Below are 21,480 nucleotides of genomic sequence, written 5' to 3'. Positions count from 1 at the left end.
CAACCGACGACAAAGCAGCATGGGATGTCTGCAGTCTAGATCTGCTACCCATTGAAAGCATTTTGTTTATCAATGGAAATCTGCTCTGTCAAGGATGCGGAAACATTTTGCACACAGAAACATCAGTTTCTGAATGAGAACATATTATTCAAAATATTTCTAAATAACAATATATTATATTTTTAAAAACATGTCTGTTTCCACCCTTTGGTAGAATACAGTACTTAACAAATTTATATACGACCAGCCATAAAAATAAGACAGCAAATCATTTTTAAGTCTCTCTAAAAGCCTCCTTAAACTATGTTTAAATTTTGTCAAAAAACAAACTGAATTCATGTTTTTATTCCCCAAAATTTGAGCTGGGACACTGGACACTTTCACAACTAAAACTAAAGTTTCTGTTTAGGTAAGTAACTATAAATAGGCATGTAAAGAATAATAATGTGCGCTACTGTTTTATTTTTCTTCACCCTTCCAAACTAACCATACTTGTTCAGTCTTTTTCTAACTGAACTTTAACATTTAACATGCAAACTGAGGCCTGTAGAGTTTGAGATGTAGCTCTTGGGGTTTTTGCAGGTTCTCTGAGCATTGCATGGTCTAACCTTGGGGTGAATTTGGTGGGACACGTGCCTGAATGGTCCAGACCAGCAAACTACCAAACATCTGCTTTTATAGAGGTGTTGACACTTGCTGATGATCAATTAATTAAGTGCATTTAATTAGCAATGCCTGGCTGCTACTTTCCAGCTGATGGGGTGAGGCAGAATCAATAGATTTGTGTTCTAGCAATAAACATGCCTTACTATGGAAAAAGCCATCTTCACTGCTCAGTAGGAGTCAGGCCTGCTATGTAATAATGGTGACAGTGTTATTGTCCTGCAGTTCAAAAATTGGAAAATAAAAACTGTAAGGAAGCAGGACTCTGGTTATGTGTTTGGTGTCACGAAAGTGAGGATTTGACACTTGCTTCCAAGAAGGATTTCACAGACTCGGTGGTAGCATGTGACTGACAAGCTGCATCACAGAATGAAGAATGTGGAAACTTAATAACTCTCCACTATCCACAGTGCTTTGCTCGGTGCTCGGATTTTAAAAGTACACCAAAGGGAATATAAATTTAGCCTGTGGAAGAAAAATTATTTTCACTCCGTGTGCAGACTGTCTGGAGCCACAAAGGTTATGTTCACTTGTTCCTGAGTGCCTTTCTTTCTCACAGGAAAGTATACAAGATACTAATATTTGTCTTGAAGGGAGAACAGCTCAGGATGTCTTGAGTCACATGCCAGGAACAGATTAGCTCAATCTTATAGACATGCAAGTGTGATTAAAGGAACCTCTAATCACTTAATCACTCAAAAACAGTGCATTTTAAGTTTTCTGTAAATTTGCCTTCGCTATTATTAGGCACGGATAAATACAGATTCCTTGAATGCGACTTCAAGCTGCCTAAAGCCAGGATGTTGACCTTAGTATAAGCAGACACAAGCGAGTCATATGATTCTGCAGCAGACTGAACCACTGTAAGAGAAATCCATATAAAGTCTATCAATAATCTGTTATTCAGGAAAGTTGTGAGGCTAGTTTTAGGTGGGTACCTGAGAACCCGAGAAGTACATAAAGATTATTGGACATTATGGGCTTAGGAGTGGGTTGAACTGGGTAAACAAGTCCCTAGCAAGCGTGAGAGTGACTCCTGAGAAACAGTGATATATGGCCAATAAATGAGATCAGACGAGGAAGCCTCAAAATGTGTGTGTGTTTTTTTTTTTTTTTTAATTTAACAAACACAAATACAATATGCAAAAAACAGGCCTTTTTCAGTTACAAAAGAGCATATGTAAGTTCATTAAGAAAATAATTCAGGGCATTTTTTGTCCATCATATAGCACTAAGATCTAAAAAAAAATAATAATAGTAGCATTTTTTTTCTTTTTTTTTTTTTTTGCTAACATACTCAGATTATTTGTCAGAAAGTCTTTAAAATATGTTTAATTGTTAAGAGAAATAAAATTTCAAACAAAAAACAAACAGGAGAGGGCAGCAACACTCCAGTCTAGTCTGTCTGCCTCAGAAGAAGAAGAAGAAGAAGAAGAAGAAGACGTCTTTACGCATCATTATTGCGCGTCCTCAGGTAAAGAAGGACCCACGAAGGCTCCAAAAACAACGCGGGCTAATGTAAACTTCGAAACCGTATAGTCACTACAAATTCTCCATATAAATAAACTGTAACTGGGAAAGCCCGAAGCATATACGGATGTTACGTTCTGTCGATGCTGTGTTACAACAGAGGAGTGAAGTTTTCCCTCCGAGCTGGTAAAAACGAGCCGGCTAACGGAGCTAGCTACCGACCAAAGCTGCTGTGGCTGCGCAGTTTCGTTTCAGCTGAACTCACCGAAAACACCCAGTAGACCTGCCAAGTCTGTTCTCGTTAGCTGACCAAATATACTTTTTAAATCGACATGGGTCAGTCTGCAAGACACCTGCAGCGAAAGCAGTAGATAACGGGTCATATTTGAAGTTTTTTTTCTCTCTCACCTTTGAAGATTTAACGTTTTATGTCCAGTCCTGGTAACGCAGGCTAACAGGTACTCCTCGGGTTTCCTGTAACGTTAACTCTGTTCTGTTTATGCTAATTTTCAATGTAACTAAATAATTTGACCTGCTTATTATATTCTTAATTGATGTTTAGCCGTGCCTTATAGCAGCTATCATAACAGGAAATACACAACACTAACTTTGCGCGTTTCTTTCTTTTTGTTGTCTTCATATTGAGCATTCATATTTTATAAAACATTTAAGGGTTACAGCAAAAGTTTGTTTCTATCCTCAGCTTTTTTAAAAATTGTTTTGACAGCCTAAAGCGACATCTTAACCATAATACAAAAATTGTCGAGGATGAATATTTTTTAATTAAAGTGATAATGAAATCATCAACTTATTCTATATCAAAGTGATAAACTTGGATATAGATATAGATTCTTAATTTTTTAGTGAAATCACTGAGAATCACTAAGCCACTAGTCTTGAGCCGTCTCTCATTTCTTTATATTTTGCTAGAAAAATGGGATAAAACATCTGCGAACATAAATGGAAATACAGTTTAAAAGGCACAGCGATAGTTTGTAAAATTCAAGAAAATGAATAATTAATATGATCACCTTTACTCTCAACATTGCCTTGAACTCTCCATGGCAAGCTTTCTTGTAGTTTCTTTAAATAGCCTTCAGGAATAGTTCTCCAGGGCTTTTTTGAAGGACATCCAAGGCTCTTCTTTGGTTGTTGGCTGCCTTTTGTTCTGTTTTTTATCAAGATGATCCCACACTGCTTGAGCAATGTTGAGGTCTGGGCCTTTGGGAGTCCAATCCATGACTGATAGTGCTTTAGTGTGCGCTTTTACTGAATTAGCATTGCGTTTGGGATCATTGTCATGCTAAAAAATAAATGAAGCTGTTGCCAGTCAGATGTGTTTGAGATGGTATTGCGTGGTGGATCAGACTCTGGCAGGACATTAATTTTGATTAGATCTCCAACACCACTTGTTGAAATGCAGCCCAGAACATGAAAAGCCTCCATCATGTCTTACAGATGGCTGTAGACACTCACTGTTGTACCTCTCTCCTGACCGCACTTCATACTGTCAACAGTTTGAAACAAAAGTTTTCATCTTTAAGTATGGCTTCTTGACAGCCAACCTTCCACTGAGACCATTTCTGATGAGACTTAAGTGAACAGTAGATAAGATAAGATAACCTTTATTAGTCCCACATGTGGGAAATTTGTCAACTGAAGGACTTTATGCATCTCTCAGGGCATGTCATGTGCTGTAGATAGTTTTTTAGGTCTGCTATTTCTTTTTTTTTTTTTTTGTCCTCCTTGTGTCCAGTTTCCACAATTAAAAATAAAGGAAAGAAAGTCTGGCTGTTCGTAAGCAAAATATGAAGAAATGGATGTGTCTTAAAACTTTTTGCAAAGTCCTGTATAAATATTAATTTTGTCCTGTAAGAGCTTGTTTGACCAAATGTTTGTTTTTTAATCCATTCATCAGTCACTAAATTACATCATTAGTAAAGAGTTCATAAAATATGAGTCCATCTCATACATGTTTGCATCATGTGCCTTTGCATTTTAGTTGATATGAACTTGTGCTTTAGTCATCGTAGTTGTAGCAGTTGCTTTATTCCCATCACATATCTTTGTTTTCTGTGTTATAATCTGTATGTTGTTATTCTTATTTTTTTACTGTTATCTTCTTGGCTCTTTTTCAGCCGTAATGAAGAGACGAGCCGATGTGTCTTTTGCATCACTTCATGGGACAAAGAGGCATCGTGATGACAGCAGTTCAGATGACGAGTCAAGACTATCCCGTCAAGGTAGATAATTAAAACAAACAAAGACAACAAAAGAAAATAGTCTTATATATAGGTACAAACCCGATCTTTTCTTACTATAGTTAAAACTGAAGCACCTACTAGAGATTTTTGGTTATACATGGGCCAACAGCACACTAGTATCTCAGTTTCTATTGTTAACTAAATCATTAAACCAGGCGAAGATCATTCCTGCCTTCAACTGCCCAACCAGTTTTATTTTATATGTGCTCTGAAATTCTAAACTAAGGATGCCTCTCAAAAAGCCCCTGCCACAGCAGCAGCAGCATACAGATGATTATGTGGAGGAAGGTGCCACTGCAGGCTCTGGGGAAGCTGACTTTCAGTTTGAAGTTAGCTCCAGTATGTCTGCTGAGCCTAATCTGGCCTCTTTGGCCAAGGCGAATAAGACATTCATACAAATTCAAATGGAGAGAGATAAAAGACAGGAAAAGAAGGCCGCCAAGCAGGAGGAGAAACTGGGCGTACTGTCACGTCAGGTCATGCAGCTTCAAATGGACCTTGAAGACGTCAGAGCCGGTCAGCCAACACGAGTTCCAGCCGGAGAACCTACGTTACAAAGGTTAGAAGAGTCGGACAACATTGAACATTACCTTTCCACCTTTGAAAGACTGGCAGAGGTCTATAACTGGCCACGGCAACAGTGGGCTGTCCGACTAATTCCACTGCTGACAGGGAAGGCGTTAACTGCTATTCTGGCCATGGACCCAGCATACACCAAAGACTATTACCTGCTGAAGACTGTTATCCTGAAAACGTATGAGATTAACAGAAATGCTTACCGCCAGAGCTTCCGATCTTACAAGACACCTGCTAAAGAATCCCCCCAAGAATTATATGCACGTCTGAAGCATTTGTTTTGCAAGTGGGTGGCTTATGACACCTGCACAAAAGAAGACATTATGGAGAAGATGGTCCTTGAGCAGTATCTTAAAGTGCTGTTCCCAAAGGTGAAGGCTTGGGTCAAAACACACAACCCAAAGACTGCTCAGGAGGCTGCTGACCTGGTTGATGCCTACTTGATTGGTCACAAGGGACCAAGGGTTAACTGCTATGCTGGCCTTCTCAGACCAACACGGGGTAAGTTTGGGGTAGGTGGTGGTTCAGCAAACTGTAGTAGACTATATTAAACCCTTCTGCTTGGTAAAAAACAAACACACAAAAAAGTGTGCTCTGTTTAAAATCCTGTAATATTTACTTCCCAAGATACACTCTCTGTCACTTTTAGTAAACATACTGATAAACGGGACATTGTATCCCAAATACGTTCCTGAAGAACTGTGGGATGTAGAAGACAGTACCTGTGTGTACATAGATGTACGTAGTTTGAATTTGCCCACTGTATAACTCTGCAAGAACATGAAGTACATACTTTACCATGACTTTCGAAAGTAGCAGCAATTCCTGAGTTGCCATATCCTGTTCTTATTCTGTTAAATCTAATACAAGAGAGTAGCACCACATTGTGTGGGAACATCACCAGGGCTAGAAGAACGTAATCAGAGGCTCCAGAAATGTTAGAAAAACCAGCGTTAGTTCAGCTAGACCCTTTATGCTCAAATTTGGCCACAGGTGGTTTTGCTCGGATCGTATTCAGTCTCAGTTCACTTCTGGAGAAGCTACACCAGTAACACACGCAAGCTAACAACGTGGATCTCAAGGGCAGCATATGAAGAAAGGCTGGAGAGGTGCAGAGGGCAGTTTGGAGGAAATGCTGGTTCTGTCCTCAGTAAAGGAGTTACCTTTTCTCAAGTGGAAAAAGTTGATCCCATCATGTCTAAAGTCAAGTGATACTTGGACCTGTGGGTTGGTATACAAAGTTCATTCCTAGATTCTCTACACTCTATAACTTGACAAAGAAGAACCAGGCCAGTAGGGTTCAGTGGATTGTGTGGAGTGGAGTGTGAAGAGCCCTTTCAGACCCCTACTGAAGAGTTACAGCAGATATTCATTGCTCAGGCTGATGCCTGTGACCTGGGCTTTGGAGAAGCCCTGCTGCAGGTTGAACCAGGAAGCATGCATGCCAAGTATTTGAGGATGCAGAATGAACGCCTTGGCATAGAGTGGGAATTGGACTTAAGTGTGACTTGTTGGGAAAAAAGTTCATCCTCTAGAATGGCAACCAAGCACTATAATCACTGAAGAACATGAGAGATACCCCCTCCAAGATAACAAGGTGCTTCCTGGCTGTGCAACCCCTTTGACAATCTCTACAAGAGTGTAAAACAGAACTGCATAGCTGACTGCCTCTCCAGGATCCCACAGGTGTTGTCTTCAGCAGGAGGAGGGGGAAATTGCAAGTCTAGAAAATTTACATTTTCAACACACTAGCAACTCAATTATATTATTCTGTTTCAACAAGCCAGCAAAATCTCATAAAAATATCAACTACATGGGAAAAATGAGTGCATGATTTGTTCCTGTAAGAGGAGCTAATCATAAGTGTGCTTCCACCCCATTGAGCCTGTTCTCATTTACAAGTATATTAATGAAGATATGGTCAGCCATTGCAAAGAAGAATTTTGACCTAGTGAGAGTCCTTTCCAGGTGCAGTGGTATACCAGGAATGGACATGAGGCTGTAGCTTTTAAATGTATTTTATAGATGCGTAAGATGGTCTAAGATTGTTACATTTGATGGATAATTCGTGTGTGTGCGTGTGTGTGCGTGTGTGTGCGTGTGTGTGTGTGTGTAGACTCTAGTCAAAATGACTCCCTTAGTGACCAGGAGGATCAAAGACCCGGGTTCTCGATGCCCTCCATATCATCATCATCATCATCCTTTGATACCCAGGACAATGACGCCCCCTCGCAGGCCTCCGCCAAGTTCGCTATGTACAACAGTGTGTCACAGAAGCTCATGGTAATGTATCAAAACCCTCTCTAAGCTGAGGTGTTTGACAGTTTCTATGTATTTTAAATTTTTGGGGGGGGGGTTTCAACTTTTCAGAATATTTCCAAACAACAAAGAATTTGACCTTTGAGTTTTATTAACTTACTTGATTTTTTGCTATTTCTTACACTTTCAGGCCAAAATGGGCTTCAGAGAGGGCGAGGGTTTGGGTAAGTTTAATCAAGGACGCAAGGAGATCGTGGAGGCTTCTACTCAGCGAGGGAGAAGAGGTCTGGGTCTCACGCTGCAGGGTTTCCAGGGAGAACTTAATGTTGACTGGCGCGATGAACCCGAGGTAGGCAGTAGTCCTTTTTGGCATTTGTGTTTTTTAATCTTTAGGTTTGAAATAATATATGTGAATGATCAATTAACTGTCACCTGATCTCTGTTTTGTCTCTTTTCCTGTTTGTCTGCACAGCCCAGTGCTGTTGAGAAGGTTGATTGGTTCCCAGAATGCACCACAGAGATCCCAGACGCTGATGAGCTTAGAGACTGGATGATCCAGGGACCGGTAAAACCAGAAACTCAGATTCTCACTTACAGATATGCATGCATTGCTTTTGCAGTCTATTTATATAATTCCTGATTTTCACTCTGGACAGAGAAAACTTAAAATTGAGGATGAGACTGAGTTTTGCACAGAAGATCTTTTGCACACTCTTCTACGATGCAAAGTGAGTTACATCAAGTATTTGCTTCTGTTAAATTTATTCCCACAAGGTATTTAAATTGTGGCAAGTGTACACCGGGAAAAAAATGATGGAAGGGTCATAGATAACACAAGTTTACATATTTCTCAGCTGTGTAATCACTGCGCCTCTGTGATGTTTAGTCAATTTTTGATGACCTGGAGGGCGAGGAGATGAGGAGAGCGCGGACACGCTCCAACCCTTATGAGACTATTAGAGGCGGTATCTTTCTCAACAGGTCAGTCTTTCGGTAGTAAAACACAGGCAGGATGAGTAGCCAGTGTCAATAATATGTAAGTAGTTTCCTTTTTTAATAGTAGTTTGCTGCAATGAGTATTAATTTAGGTTGCTTCTTACATTTTTTAAAATTTTGCACAGCATTCTATGGCCTGACAGTCGTTTAAAGACAATGATGAGCTGTATTATGTGCGTTGTGTATTTAGAGCAGCTATGAAAATGGCCAACTTGGACTACTGTTTCGACCATATGTTCACCAACCCAAAGGATTCCCAAGGGGTGAGTGGGTCAGCTGATTAATACTGAACTTTTTTAGTTGTATCACAGCATAAAGTTCCATATAAACAGATGGTGACATAAATCTTCTGTCTCATTATGCAGAGACCTCTGACGAAGGACCGCGAGGGCGAGCTTCTTTACTTTGGTGATGTGTGCGCAGGACCTGGAGGCTTTTCAGAATATGTGCTGTGGAGAAGACGCTGGCATGCCAAGGGCTTTGGCATGACGCTGAAAGGACCCTGCGACTTCAAGCTGGAAGATTTTTATGCAGCACCGAGCGAGCTGTTCGAGCCTTATTACGGTACGTTTACAAAACCCGCACGTCACACCCAGGGGACAAGAGACACGGCTGGAAACCAGTGATGAATGATTCAGTGAAATCGTCACCTCTCTGCATCCCAGGTGAGGGAGGCGTGGAGGGTGACGGTGACATCACTCGGCCTGAAAATGTGACTGCCTTCCGAAACTTTGTCATGGAGAGCACGGAGAGGAGAGGGCTTCATTTCCTCATGGCAGATGGGGTAAGACTAATATTTGTAGGATATGAGGATAAAATAAAGGTGGACAAACTTCACAAAGGTTATTATGGCTTAATGTTTGGATCAGTTTCAGTATGGTCTCTGTTTTTTCCCAGGGCTTCTCCGTGGAAGGCCAAGAGAACCTCCAGGAGATCCTGAGCAAACAGCTGCTGCTTTGTCAATTCCTCACTGCAATTTCCACACTCAGGACGGGTATGCATGTCTCTTTAAAAGCTTGTAAATTGACACACTCACTAGTGTTCTTAAACTTTCTCTTTAACCACCTGTCACAGTACAGTGCACATGTGCAGTATGTTTATAACCCACATTATAGCTGTGTCCCAAAACATAGGCTGCATCCTCCCGAGGCCGCATTTGTAGACCAGTTACGTCACAGCGACGCGAAGAAGGCTGTCTTCGCGTCCGGCCAACAAATGCGTCCTCCTTTTCCCCAGATTTGAAGGATGGGTCGGGTGTATCCTTCGTGGCCCACCATATCCCAGAATTCATAGCACAGCCCAGCCAATTCCAGTTTCCAACAATGGCTGCCGCTACTAAGTTTTAATCTTAATCTTATTCATCTTTATGGGTCACAAAATATACTTTTAAGATATTTTCAGGCGAGAAAGTAGCTGTGTAAACTTCAAATATCTGCTTGGTTTATCAAGACATCACATATTTGCAAAAGTGCTGGAACGTTTTCGGAGACGTCTGTTACCCAAACCGCTCGATAGCAAGCCGGGGGGTTCAATGGTCACTCGAGTTTGCGAGAACAGCAGACTCCCGGCTTCATTGTTTTCAGGCCCCCGCGGTCTTTCGCTACTCAGGCTAAACATGATATATAAGTCGCTCGGATAACTTAAAAATGTTATTGTTGGGCTTTTTTCAGTGTTTTATTTGTTCCTGAGTAAATCGGTTTATCTGAGATCAAAGTGATTAGATTAGATTAAATAACTTTATTAATCCCTCAGGTGGGTTCCTCTGAATAAACGTCAGACAAAAAACTGATTAAACAGAAGTGTGAGATGGTCGAGAATTTACGCCAGCTGTTATATTTTAGATAGCAAGGAGCAGACGGCCGAGTTTATTAAACTCCACCGAAACAGCAGTGACGCAAATCTGAAGGCTAGACTGTCCCATTTCACAGCCTCGCACTTCTGGCCTTCTCGGTCTTCGAAGGACCCGGCTCATGTAGACCGCGAAGGACAGGTCCTCAGGAGGATGCAGCCCATGACTTTGGACACAGCTTAAGTCTCACTTTCTCTCCCCTAGGTGGGCATTTTGTCTGTAAGACTTTTGACCTCTTCACTCCCTTCAGCGTGGGTTTGGTGTACCTGCTCTACCTCTGCTTCGAGAGGATCTCACTCTTCAAACCTGTCACCAGCAGGCCTGCAAACTCTGAGAGGTGAGCCCACGTTATAATGTGTCTTTGTACATGTGAGAATACGATGAGAGTGTGTTTGTAAAATAGCTACATTTTCTGCCACCTACACGCTACACTTCAGAAGCTTTTGTGGCATCCCATTCACCAAGATGGGCTCATAGGGATAGCTCGCCAGGGTAAATTGTGCTGCAAGTCTAAACTGCTGCAGATTAAATCTCTCAGCTCACTGCAGGGAAAGTAGAATGATCTATAGATCCGATGTAGGATTTATGAGGGGGTTTATGTAAGTGAGGTTACAGATCTCTTCTCACATTGTCATCCACAGGTACATTGTGTGCCGTGGCCTGAAACCCGGCTCAGACGCAGTCAGGGAATACATGTTCAGAGTCAACCTGAAGCTGAACCAGCTGAGGAACACGGACAGAGACGTTACAGAGGTGGTTCCGCTGAATATCATCAAGGATGACACTGACTTCTACCAGTTTATGGTCAACTCCAATGAGAGGTAGAAACACTCAGAATCCACAAAGCCTTCAATCACTGCTCATGAAACACAGTGACTGACAAAGATGGTGTTTAATTGTCTCTTCAGCCTTTGTGCAGTCCAGATCAAGGCCTTGGCTAAGATCCACGCTTTTGTTGTAGACTCGTGAGTAAACACTGTTGAACATTTATCTTTGCTGCACTATAACCACGTGTTTGACATGGTGTTTTTGTCTGGAAACTGACTGGGTTACACTGTCTCTAGGAATCTCTCAGAGACAAGGCAAGCTGACATCAGGAAGGAGTGTTTGAAGCTCTGGGGAGTGAGTACAGAAGCCGATATACATACCAAACTGAAAGAGAATTTTGAAAGAATGACTTAAAAAAGACAAGTTTTTATGTGCACTTTATGTTTATTTATGTCAATTTTTAGGTCCCAGACAAGGCCAGAGTCGCTCCTACTTCGTCAGACCCAAAGTCAAAATTCTATGAGCTGATTAAGGTCAGTTAATAAATTTGGGTTTAAATCAAATCCTACTGGGTACTGTACAGCGCTGATAAATGAGCTCTGCCATACAGACCGTAGAAACGAATGAATAATTAAAAGACATGATTTTTTCATGTGAAACAGTGTTATAAATAGGCTCATTAAACTTCTGAATGTGTCTCACTTTCTGCTCTTTTTCTGCTTCATATCAGAGCTCAGACGTGGAGTCGTTCCAGTGTAAGCCGACTCCTCTCAACTCCACCACACTCGAAAAGTTGCGCCATGTCCTGGACTACAGGTGCATTGTGGGAGGTGGAGAGCAGATCTTTCTTCTAGCACTGGGGGTGAGTTGGATGAAAAAATGTGGTTTGTGTGACACGGAAAACAAAGCATAACAAGAAGCACTCCAAGACCTCAAACCTCCACCAAGGCAGTGTCATAAATTCTGTTGTGTTTGCTCTTTGTTTTGATTGAACACTGTAACTACCCCAGAGACTTTACCGTCTGCGCGACTTTGATCAAACCTGGTTTTCGATGACTTTTGCAGAAGTCTCAGATTTACACCTGGGATGGGAAAATGCCTGTGCGCTGGAAGAAAATGGAGAATTTCAAGCTGGAGCTGCCAAGAGATACACTTCTAAGTGTAGAGATTGTCCAAGAACTAAAGGGCGAGGTGAGAGAATGGACTAAAACTCTGTGACAGACTCAGGTTTTCTTATCACTTATTATTCTGATCCTCTTGGACTCAAATTTTCTGTTTAAACATTTTTTAAGGTATCGACCTTTTACAGCTAGCCTCAATCAGAATGCGTGACTTGCATTGCGGTTTATGTGCAGCTGAGTAGGATGCTTTCTGAGCTGTGTTACGCTCTCCCTTTGGTCCTCAGGGCAAAGCTCAGCGCAGAATCAGCGCAGTTCATGTAATGGATGTGCTAATACTGAACGGCACTGATGTAAGAGATCAGCACTTCAATCAGCGGTGAGACATTTTTATCCACTAGCTTAAAAATGGGTCTTTGTATGAGAAAAAAGTAGAAAATCATTAAAAAGACTAGTAATGTATTCCCTGTATATTCAGTTTTATATTGTAATAGTTTCAGATAATCTTCGTTGTGTCTGCTAAATGATGTTTGTTATGTTTCCAGGATCCAGATGGCTGACAAGTTTGTGAAGGCGGTGGCTAAACCCAGCAGACCAGACATGAACCCCATCAGGTACTCCCATCTGCCTTCTTTTAATTTTATTTTCTTACTAACTAAATATTAGTTTATGCAATCTCACATGGTTTATAATACTTAAAAATACTGCTTCCAAGTACTGCTGTGGTAGTTGTGATCGAACGCTGAGCAGAAATCTTACTTGCAGTTTGGTAAATTACAAAGATTACAAAGCATCTTTTTTCCCCCCAGAGTGAAGGAGGTTTACAGGCTGGAAGAAATGGAGAAAATCTTTGTCAGGTATGGGAAGAGAACCCTTTGAGTAGCTGCCGTGTATATTTACTACTGCAGCTTCTTAGATTTGTCCTGTTTTTCAAGATCAAGGCTCCTTTTATGGCGCTTGTCAGAAAAACTTGTCATTTCCTTCCCCACCCAGACTAGAGATGAAAGTGACAAAGAGCTCAGGAGGTGTCCCACGTCTGTCCTACACAGGCAGAGATGACAGACACTTCCTTCCCACGGGCCTCTACATCATCAAGACTGTCAATGGTCTGTATGTTGTGATTTGTTTTAACTGCGAGCACAAACAATGCTGCGAGCAAAATGTCTTTATTTATTTATTAGTAAGTAAATAAATGCGGGATTTCTTTTCTCCTCCACCATTCAGAGCCGTGGACGATGGCGTGCAGCAAAAACTCCAAGATGAAGTTCTTTTATAATAAAACAACCAAGGAGTCGACCTATGCAATGCCACCGAACTCTGCTGCTCCTTTCCAGTATGTAGCGTCCTCTTAATTTCTCTCTTTATTCCAGAGATTCACATTTGAAAAAGTTCATATGCTTTTTAAAATAAAAATAATAAGTGAATGTAAATATTGTAAGATCTCATAAGTAGGGCTGTTCGATATAACGATATATATCAGATAACGATAAAAAAACGTCTATCGTTTCATTTTACGCTATCGTTTGTTTTGTGGTGTCGCAAAATAAACTGTTTATGGCAATATTTTTTTTATTGTTTTGATGGTCACTGTAGAATTTCTTAAAGTTCTCTCTTTCTCTTATATTTAGTAACCACATTTAGTAATAACCACACTACGGATGGACAAGCGACTGTTTTTATGCGTTGTCATTAGCAACAATGATCATGTGGCTCCGCCGTCCGCTTGTTTACTTTCCACATAAATCTTTCACAGTAAAGCTGAAATTCCTGTTGAGATTTTTCAAAATAAACTGAATCACGTGACAGATGAGCAGCCAAAAAGAGCCGTCAGGTGCTAAAAAATAAACCTTAGAACAGGCTTTTCCCCGAAGCACGCCGTGTAATAAATACTCACGAAGAAAATTGCGGCCGTTTCAACTTATGTAACACTCGACTCCAGGTACACGGCGCCCAGCTGAAAACACTTCACACAAGTCGAGTTGCCCAAGATTCACAGAATTAGCTGAAAATGTAAACTTTTTGTGATATATATCGTTGTCGGGACGATAAATGTCTTCTATCGGGAAATTAGATTTTGGTCATATCGCACAGCCCTACTCATTAGCTCATGTTTTATTCACAATAGAACACAGGAAACGTGTTAAACAGCATTTAAGCTGTTTCACTATTTCATGGAAAAATATTGACAAATTCTTTTCCTTGCAGCGTGTGCCACTCCGAGCGGCTCTTCTGGGCCTGGGTGGATGGGGTTATAGTTCATGATTCTCAAACCAGAGTGGACCCTGAGAAACTGTCCAAAGATGACGTGCTGTACTTCATACACCAGCATTACCAGCCCTGAAAGACTCCCAGTCACAGGGCTTTGTCAGCTGCAGACTGTACACAGAGTGCGCTGGATTGTGAAGCCTTGGCAAAGAGTACAATCCAGTTCACTAATCGTCATTTCATTTAACAATCAAAGGACGGTTATTAAAATGACTTTACAGCTGATTGTTTTTATGAATCCGTTGCTTACTGTCTTGTTAAATATCAATAAACTGCTTTATGACCCTTTGGAAGGTACCTCCATGTTATCTTGTTATCAGGTTGGAGTTGTTTGCTGCTGTTTTTAGCAGTGGCATGTCCTCGTAAAACTGACGTTTGACAGACCGGTCTATTTTTCAGTCTTTTCCACTTCCTTTGACTCGACCTTTGATTTTGAATTGTAATGAGTAGCATTGCCTTATAGGACAACATGGAGACAAAGGTGTTTGCTGTGCCCTATAGATTCAGTTTCTCCAGTTCCTCCTCAATGCCACTCTTGTTTTTGTGCACACTGCATTAGCAGTGATAGATAGGGTCACAAGGTCAAACTGTGAATCCACATCTGTAATTATTCTTTCTTCTCACCATGACTGGTCTTCTAAAGAAAACACACGGGTCTGTTTGCCTCATCTTTACACTAACAGTGTCGCGGTGCTTTCCTTTGCAAAACTGTGTAGCATGTAAATCACCCTTTAAGTCGTTCTCACAGTCATTTCAACGTGCATTCAGAGATGGAGCAGCTCTCTCCTTTCCACGCTTCTCTGTCATCTAGACTGTGGGAGTGAAGTTTGGAAGGTGTCCCCTTTAGTTTTGAGGTTGTTTGTACCCCACCTGCTCTTTAAAATTGTGCCTCCATATCTTCTAGTTGTGTGTCTGGTTTTTGTTTTGTTTTTTTTAATGCTGCAAATGAGTTATTTTTCTGGTGTAAATTTAGCTTTCAATCTCTTTGATGTAAATATTAATAAGTAAATAAATGGGAGATGCTGTTCCCACAATATATGTTCAACTGCCTGGTGATATTGGGTGGAGACAGTAGTTGGAGTAAAGGCTGGATTAAGCTGTTAGAAGGCAACGGGTGTGCTCATATACCAACCAAATGACACAAGTGCACACAACATTTTGTAGCTTAGTTGTTTTGCTCACAGCTTTAGAAATGTGGTCAGGCTGTGGGAATTTGTTATTGTAGATTCAGTAAAACCCAATTTGAGCCCAGTATAAGAGAAATAAAGCTTTGGGAATACTAATCTGTTCACTCTGGAAGCATGAACCATTATGAATCTATTTCACCTGCTGTGTAAGTACAGGCATTAACAAGTGCAGGTCAACCCTCAAGGAAAAGCAGTGGTTTTGCAGGTGGTTGCCACAGAACTTGCCTTCTCCTGTTTTTCAGCAGAGTCTCAAGAGCTGCACGGTGCTGGTCTGTGAGCACTGGCCCCACTAAAGGATGGCAGAAGCTCATGCTGGTCCTTGTTGAGTCTGTTTCTGATAGTTTGGTCAGTAACACACAGGTGAGTAGCCTGCTGGACGTCATTGTGCAGGCCTCCAGCAGTGCTCCTCCTGTTCCTCCTTGCACAATGGACCTGCTGGGTTGATGTTCAGCATATCAGGTCTATCCATAGATTCCTCCACTATGGTCCACTGGTATCTCTGGATGTGCCTTCATAATAATAAAAGATCTGATCCTCTGGGTCATTTATTCCACATTAACTTTCTGAATCCTTTCAGTTTCACTGGCAACTCATAAGATTGAGAGTCACTTCTATTAACAGCAAATTGTCCTCACAGTTCTGCTGCTTTTTACACATTACACAAGAGAAACATTGTCTTTTACTCTTTTACCTTCAACTCTGAACACAATAAAATCTTATTTCACTGGAATTTTCCAGGCACGTTATCATTTCATTATCTTACATCAAAATAATACATCCCAACCAATTAGAGTAGAAGGTTATTATAGATTACTAAAAGTAGATGTGAAAATTGTTGCTGTTAAACTGAAATTAAAATAAAATTGGATGTAAAACCTGTACTGAAATAAATGTATACAGGAAAACTTATGAATTATGAAAAAAATAATCAAACAGATGCAAAGTTTCAGTAACTGGTTTAAAAATCTATATATTTCTAGTAGAAGAATTGTTGTAAATGACTTCATATATAATTGATTTGTCATGATAAAAAGTCTACATGATGTTAAGCAGAAATTGCAACAAATAAAACATAGTTCTATAAAAACTTTGTAAGTGGCTAGAAAGGACTGAGCTGATTACAATGTAGAGCACAGTATGTATAATAATAAGGACAAGGATACTTTCAAAACAGGTCATTTCTTTATTTTACATATAAACCCTTTTATAAAGCCTGTTGACCACAGCCTGTATACTAATATAAGCAAAGACATTAGACATTAAATAACACACAAACACACACGGAAATCACTTTTTGGTACGAAAGGGTGTACACATTCATGCCAAACCGGTTTAAATTCAAGCTGAAGTTGAACTTTCCAAGAGAAGGCTTGTATTTACTCGGGGCGTGTCCTATTGTGACAAGACAATCGGTCCGCCAATCAAAATGCGCATTTATGTAACAGGAAGAGATGTTACGAAAACAAGCGCTCCTAACAGCACACACCTTGTTCGCCCAGACATCGGTTACCAAACACTCGAGTTGACTGGTAATTATGTCTTTTTCTATCTTTATATGTTATTATTTTACTGTAAAAAAAATAATTTTGCTGTGTTTTGATAAAAAGCTACACGTCCACCGAAATAAGAAAAAAAACCGATTGCATTTGTAGGAAGTTGTTGAATAACCTAAGATGCGCGGTTTTACATTATTGTTTAACTTTGCAGCGGCTGGAAAGCTGAGTTTGCTTCTGTCTTATCCTTGGAAAAGGAGGTTTGGATCATCAGTCATGCTGAAAGCTGTGGGACAAGTGTTGTTCTCAACTGGTCTGCAGAATCCGAAATTCACTGCAGAGGAGAAAAAGGTAAGTGCTCTGCAGTTTAGCTCATAAAACAGAATATTGGACCTTTGGTCTGAGCTTGTCCCCACTGTCACGGGACAACAGGGTGATGTGCATTAAATGAGTGCTTGATGTTCAGTTGACAGCAGAAGAAACCACAGTAAACTTGGTTAAACTATTAACCCCTGTGTCGTGTGTGCACTGCGTTATGCATATTTCCACTTTTTGATTTTTTAGTTCTTGTGATGCTGAATTTATCCAGTAGATCATCCAGATGTTTGTGCTAAATATAAACAAGAATAAAGACCAATTCGAGAAAGTCTTGTCTGATATAAGATTTGTAACTGATTAACGGCCCTTTTTTTGTTGCATTATTAATTTCATAACGAGCTAAATATTTTCAAGTGGTGAAATGTGTGAAATTTTCACACAGCAATTTTTTTCACACAACTCCAGTTTTCTAGATTTGTGGCTAAATGAGTCATATTTTTGTTGTAACACACATTTGAAGAAAAAATGGGATTGTCTTTTTCACAGTTTCGAGGTATTTTGTATACATAATCTTGGATATTTTTTAAAATTGCTCATTAATAATCAATTGTCATCCTCATTGTGCGCCTGTGTGTGGCAGGGACAGGACTATGAAATCCGCACCTACCAGCCCACTAAGTGGGTGAGCACCTCTGTGAGCGGGATGCAGCTGGAAGCAGCCTTGTCTACTGGCTTCCGTAGACTCTTCAACTACATCCAAGGCAACAATAAAAACAGTGAGTTTCATGTTACTGCTATCACCTTCACGCAAGGTAAGCTGAGCCTGTGTTGCTGAGGCTGTGCGAGTTTTATTTTGTGGCGCTGTGGCAAATCTGTTACAAAACCTACACGTCACAATGGCAGTATTTTAATGTTGCACAATAAATTTACAGAGAACTGGGGTTCCAAGGCATCAATGGATGGAAAAGTCGGAGAAAGTGCACTTTCGTTCCTGCTCAGCACTTTGCAACAGTTCCTCCTGTCTTACTTTTGCCTTGCTCAGCAGTTTGCAGCAATATTTATGAGAATATATATTGTTTGTGTTGCTGGCTCCTGAGGTCAGCAGCATAAGGAGATTGTGATCTGTAAACATGGCGTTTAATCCCATTCATCTGGCGCACATCGTGGTTACAGCCCAACCATCTGTACAGCTGTCACCATTCACCAAAGTTTCGATTCACCAGCTGGTGACTGATAGTTCGTTTAGGAAATTTAACATCTGTAAATCTTACACAAGCTGGTTATATTTCAGCCCTATTATCATCATCATCATCATGTTTGGCATGTGCGGCTACTCTTTTTTTTTTTTTTTTTTTTTTTTTTTCTTTTCAACAAAAGAACCTCCTTTCTTGCTGGTTCTATAGAGGCCAAAGTGGAGATGACGGCCCCCGTGACGTGCTACGTGAAACCCGGGGCCGGCCCTGCATGTGAATCTCAGTTCACCGTATCCTTCTACATCCCAGAGGAGCATCAGGCCACTCCACCCGAGCCCAACGAGCCCGAGGTGTTTATAGAGCACAGGAAGGAGTTGACGGTGTATGTCAGGTAGGGTACAAACAGAGCCGCCAGGTTAGACTTTGGATTGTTTATTTTGTGAAAGTCCAAAACAAATACAGTGATCAGCCATGAGTGGTTTAGTTTTTTTTTCTTTAAAAAAAAAGAAGAAGAAAGAAATCAATCTTTTGTCTATTCCTCCAGGACATACGGTGGTTTCTCCAATGATAACATGAAGCGTGAAGAGCTGCTGAAGCTTATGGAAAGTCTGAAGAGGGATGGAGTCCAATACATCGAGAAACCGTACTACGTAGCCGGGTACGACAGTCCTTTCAAACTGACCAACCGCAGGAATGAGGTTTGGATCCTCAAGAACGAAGAGGAGCAGTAGAGCGTTCCTGGGTCACTCTATCCTATCAAAATGTTAGTGAAGGGAATTTAAATGTGATGATTTGATACATTTCTGTTTGACCAGAAACAAAAGTTAGATTTGTTACTTACACTAAAAGTTACTGATTACTCACTGAAAAACTTGATAAGGAGACTAATTATACGACAACTAGAGGTCCTGTCGGCCATGTGAAGCAATATAACCAGCAGGTGGAGCCAAGTAGTCAAGAAAATGTTTCTTATGTTAACAGAAAACCCCACAAGTACGTCTTAATTAAAAAAAATATATATTTTTTTAATGAATATTTTCAAAATACACTAATTTTAGGCTTTTGATTGTGCATGTTGCTAACCTCCTTTTTCACAGCAGATGTTTGCGCCTGACAGGGCAGGGACAGCACCCATGTGACTGATAACATTCACAGTGTGAGCCGGGTCCAGGGGGGGCAGTGTAGGCTGGCTCACTGTGGGAGCACACTGTGTACCTTTCCTGTGTGTGACGGACACGAAGCTTCTTGCTTTTCATTTACACTCCCACACTAGCAGGTGAGAGCAGCCACGTGTCACTCAGGCGACGCTGCTTAGATTTGCCGTGTCATCAGATGTTTCCATCAACAAAGATCTGTTTAAGTCATGCTGACACCATAAATATATCTATTTTAGGATCACTGGCTGCACTCAGAATATGTGAGACTTTCAAAAGTAAACCAGAATATATATATATATAGTCTTTCCTGCAGGTCTTGTTGGAAGACTTAGTGAAAACAGTTAACCCATAATCATGAAACACAATTTCAAACAAACAGTTTCAGCTGCTTTTTCCTGCAACGTCAAGTCGAAGCCTTTGCTGTGAAAAATGTTCAAATAACATGGCAACTAACTGCTACTTGTTTACACTCGCATATTGATGTGACAGGACTGTGTGTAGGAAACAAAGAAAGCAAAGGAAATGTTCGTAGTTGGGTTTTTAAGTCAGTCCTAAAATAATACTAGTGCCTTTATGGACATTAAAACACAGATAAATCCAGTCATCGCTGTGTGTAAAAGTGCAGTCTGACGGCTATTAGATGCAACCGTGAGGCTTTGTCAGTTAGAGTTACGTGAATCAGCAGTCAAAATGGGGGGAAAAATAGTTTTTTGCAGTTTAGTGAGGACTCGCAGTCCATAAAAAAAAAAAATAAATAAATCTACACAAAAATTATCAGTGCATCTAAAAGTGCAGAAGCCTCATATTTGTTTTCACTGAACTTTGGAGTTTAATATTTGCACACGCCACGAGTTCAGCCTGTGAAAATGTGTCTCCTGGTACTTGGATTTGAGTCGCATTAAGAAAGGGATCGCATCAAATCCATTATGACCAGAGGGATCAAGTGCAAGGGATTAAGCATTAAACATATTTTGACTTTGTAGATCAGCTGCACAGTTTAGCAGAAGGTTTGTGTTGTCAGTCAGCTCTGGGAAGGTGACTCTGCCTGGCAAGCGGCCGAGCGTCGGTAAATCTCAGTTTATCTGCTCTCAGGCCTCACTTACTGTCACTGCGACCGCATATGCATCCATTGTGATGAATGGCTGGGCCCGTCGCAACACGTCTCATAAGCTGTCATTTTTGTCAATGAATATAAATGTGTGTTTAACCAGCTTTGTGCTCAATTGCTCAGACTGACCATTTTTGGTTTAATATTGACAGAGAGCTAATAAAAATGTGCCTTTTTTCTTTTATATCTTCATATAATCATTAAGTGTGTGTGTGTGTGTGTGTGTGTGTGTGTGTGTGTGTGTTTATTACTCATAGTAGTACTCGGATGAAGAATGATGGCACGAGCAATGCACTGATAAGAATATTGGGAAATTTGAAAGTTTACATAATGTAAATTGTCTTATCTAATCAATAACTCATGATTAAACCATTATTCGGATCATAAATGTGCGTTTAAGTATTTGTCATTTGTATTTCCTGCTGGGCTTTTTCAGTCACAGATTCCAGTTTCACGTGTTCAGTAACAGATAAAATCTGGATCGTCCTCGGCGCTCGTATCGATCGTTTGTCAGCCGCGGCTCACTTCGCCCTTCCTCACCTCACCTCACGTCTCCTCTCGCGCCCTCGTCGCTCTCAGCCCGATGTCTGCTGAGTCACTCATTTTATTTGTGGCAGAATTGTTCCCAATATCATGTTCACACACTCAGCAGAAATTATGTATTTTTTTTTATCCTCTGTTCATGCATACACACACGCATATTGATCTCGTTGGCCGTGCTCAGCAAAGCGAAACATGCTGTGGAGGGGATCGGTATAATGAGGCTCACTGTTTTAATCTAAACACCACAGTTTTG

The 21,480-nt window shown here is 40.7% G+C and overlaps 2 protein-coding genes across 4 annotated transcripts; both read left to right on the top strand.

The window, feature by feature from the left end:
* The first annotated feature begins 2,109 nt into the window (after positions 1-2,109).
* Positions 2,110-15,186, top strand: cmtr1 (cap methyltransferase 1). Of its 2 annotated transcripts, none has more exons than XM_085372946.1 (24): positions 2,110-2,137; positions 4,272-4,376; positions 7,090-7,256; positions 7,423-7,581; positions 7,705-7,797; positions 7,889-7,960; positions 8,119-8,213; positions 8,419-8,491; positions 8,594-8,792; positions 8,894-9,012; positions 9,126-9,222; positions 10,282-10,414; positions 10,719-10,898; positions 10,986-11,042; positions 11,142-11,199; positions 11,310-11,378; positions 11,576-11,707; positions 11,911-12,036; positions 12,251-12,342; positions 12,509-12,577; positions 12,773-12,820; positions 12,957-13,069; positions 13,188-13,296; positions 14,169-15,186. In XM_085372946.1, the coding sequence occupies exons 2-24, from the start codon at positions 4,277-4,279 to the stop codon at positions 14,302-14,304; spliced, it is 2,496 nt and encodes an 831-aa protein (XP_085229072.1). In that variant the 5' UTR covers positions 2,110-2,137; positions 4,272-4,276; the 3' UTR covers positions 14,305-15,186. The 2 variants fall into 2 exon arrangements, with proteins under 2 accessions (XP_085229072.1, XP_085229071.1); XM_085372945.1 differs by having other exon boundaries at positions 2,136-2,591.
* Positions 15,187-16,841: 1,655 nt separating this feature from the next.
* Positions 16,842-21,060, top strand: hebp2 (heme binding protein 2). 2 transcript variants are annotated; one of them, XM_085372463.1, is made up of 5 exons: positions 16,842-16,944; positions 17,123-17,259; positions 17,867-18,002; positions 18,630-18,810; positions 18,964-21,060. In XM_085372463.1, the coding sequence occupies exons 1-5, from the start codon at positions 16,842-16,844 to the stop codon at positions 19,148-19,150; spliced, it is 744 nt and encodes a 247-aa protein (XP_085228589.1). In that variant the 3' UTR covers positions 19,151-21,060. The 2 variants fall into 2 exon arrangements, with proteins under 2 accessions (XP_085228589.1, XP_085228590.1); XM_085372464.1 differs by having other exon boundaries at positions 16,905-16,944; positions 17,166-17,259.
* The last annotated feature ends 420 nt before the right edge of the window (positions 21,061-21,480 follow it).

This window comes from Diplotaxodon limnothrissa, linkage group LG15 (genome assembly GCF_057381915.1).
Source record: "Diplotaxodon limnothrissa isolate DT_005_m linkage group LG15, D_limnothrissa_male_GT1.1, whole genome shotgun sequence".
NCBI classification, from domain to species: Eukaryota; Metazoa; Chordata; class Actinopteri; order Cichliformes; family Cichlidae; genus Diplotaxodon; species Diplotaxodon limnothrissa.
The sequence above is the reverse complement of the archived record's forward strand: the minus strand, read 5'-3'. Positions and strand labels throughout refer to the sequence as shown.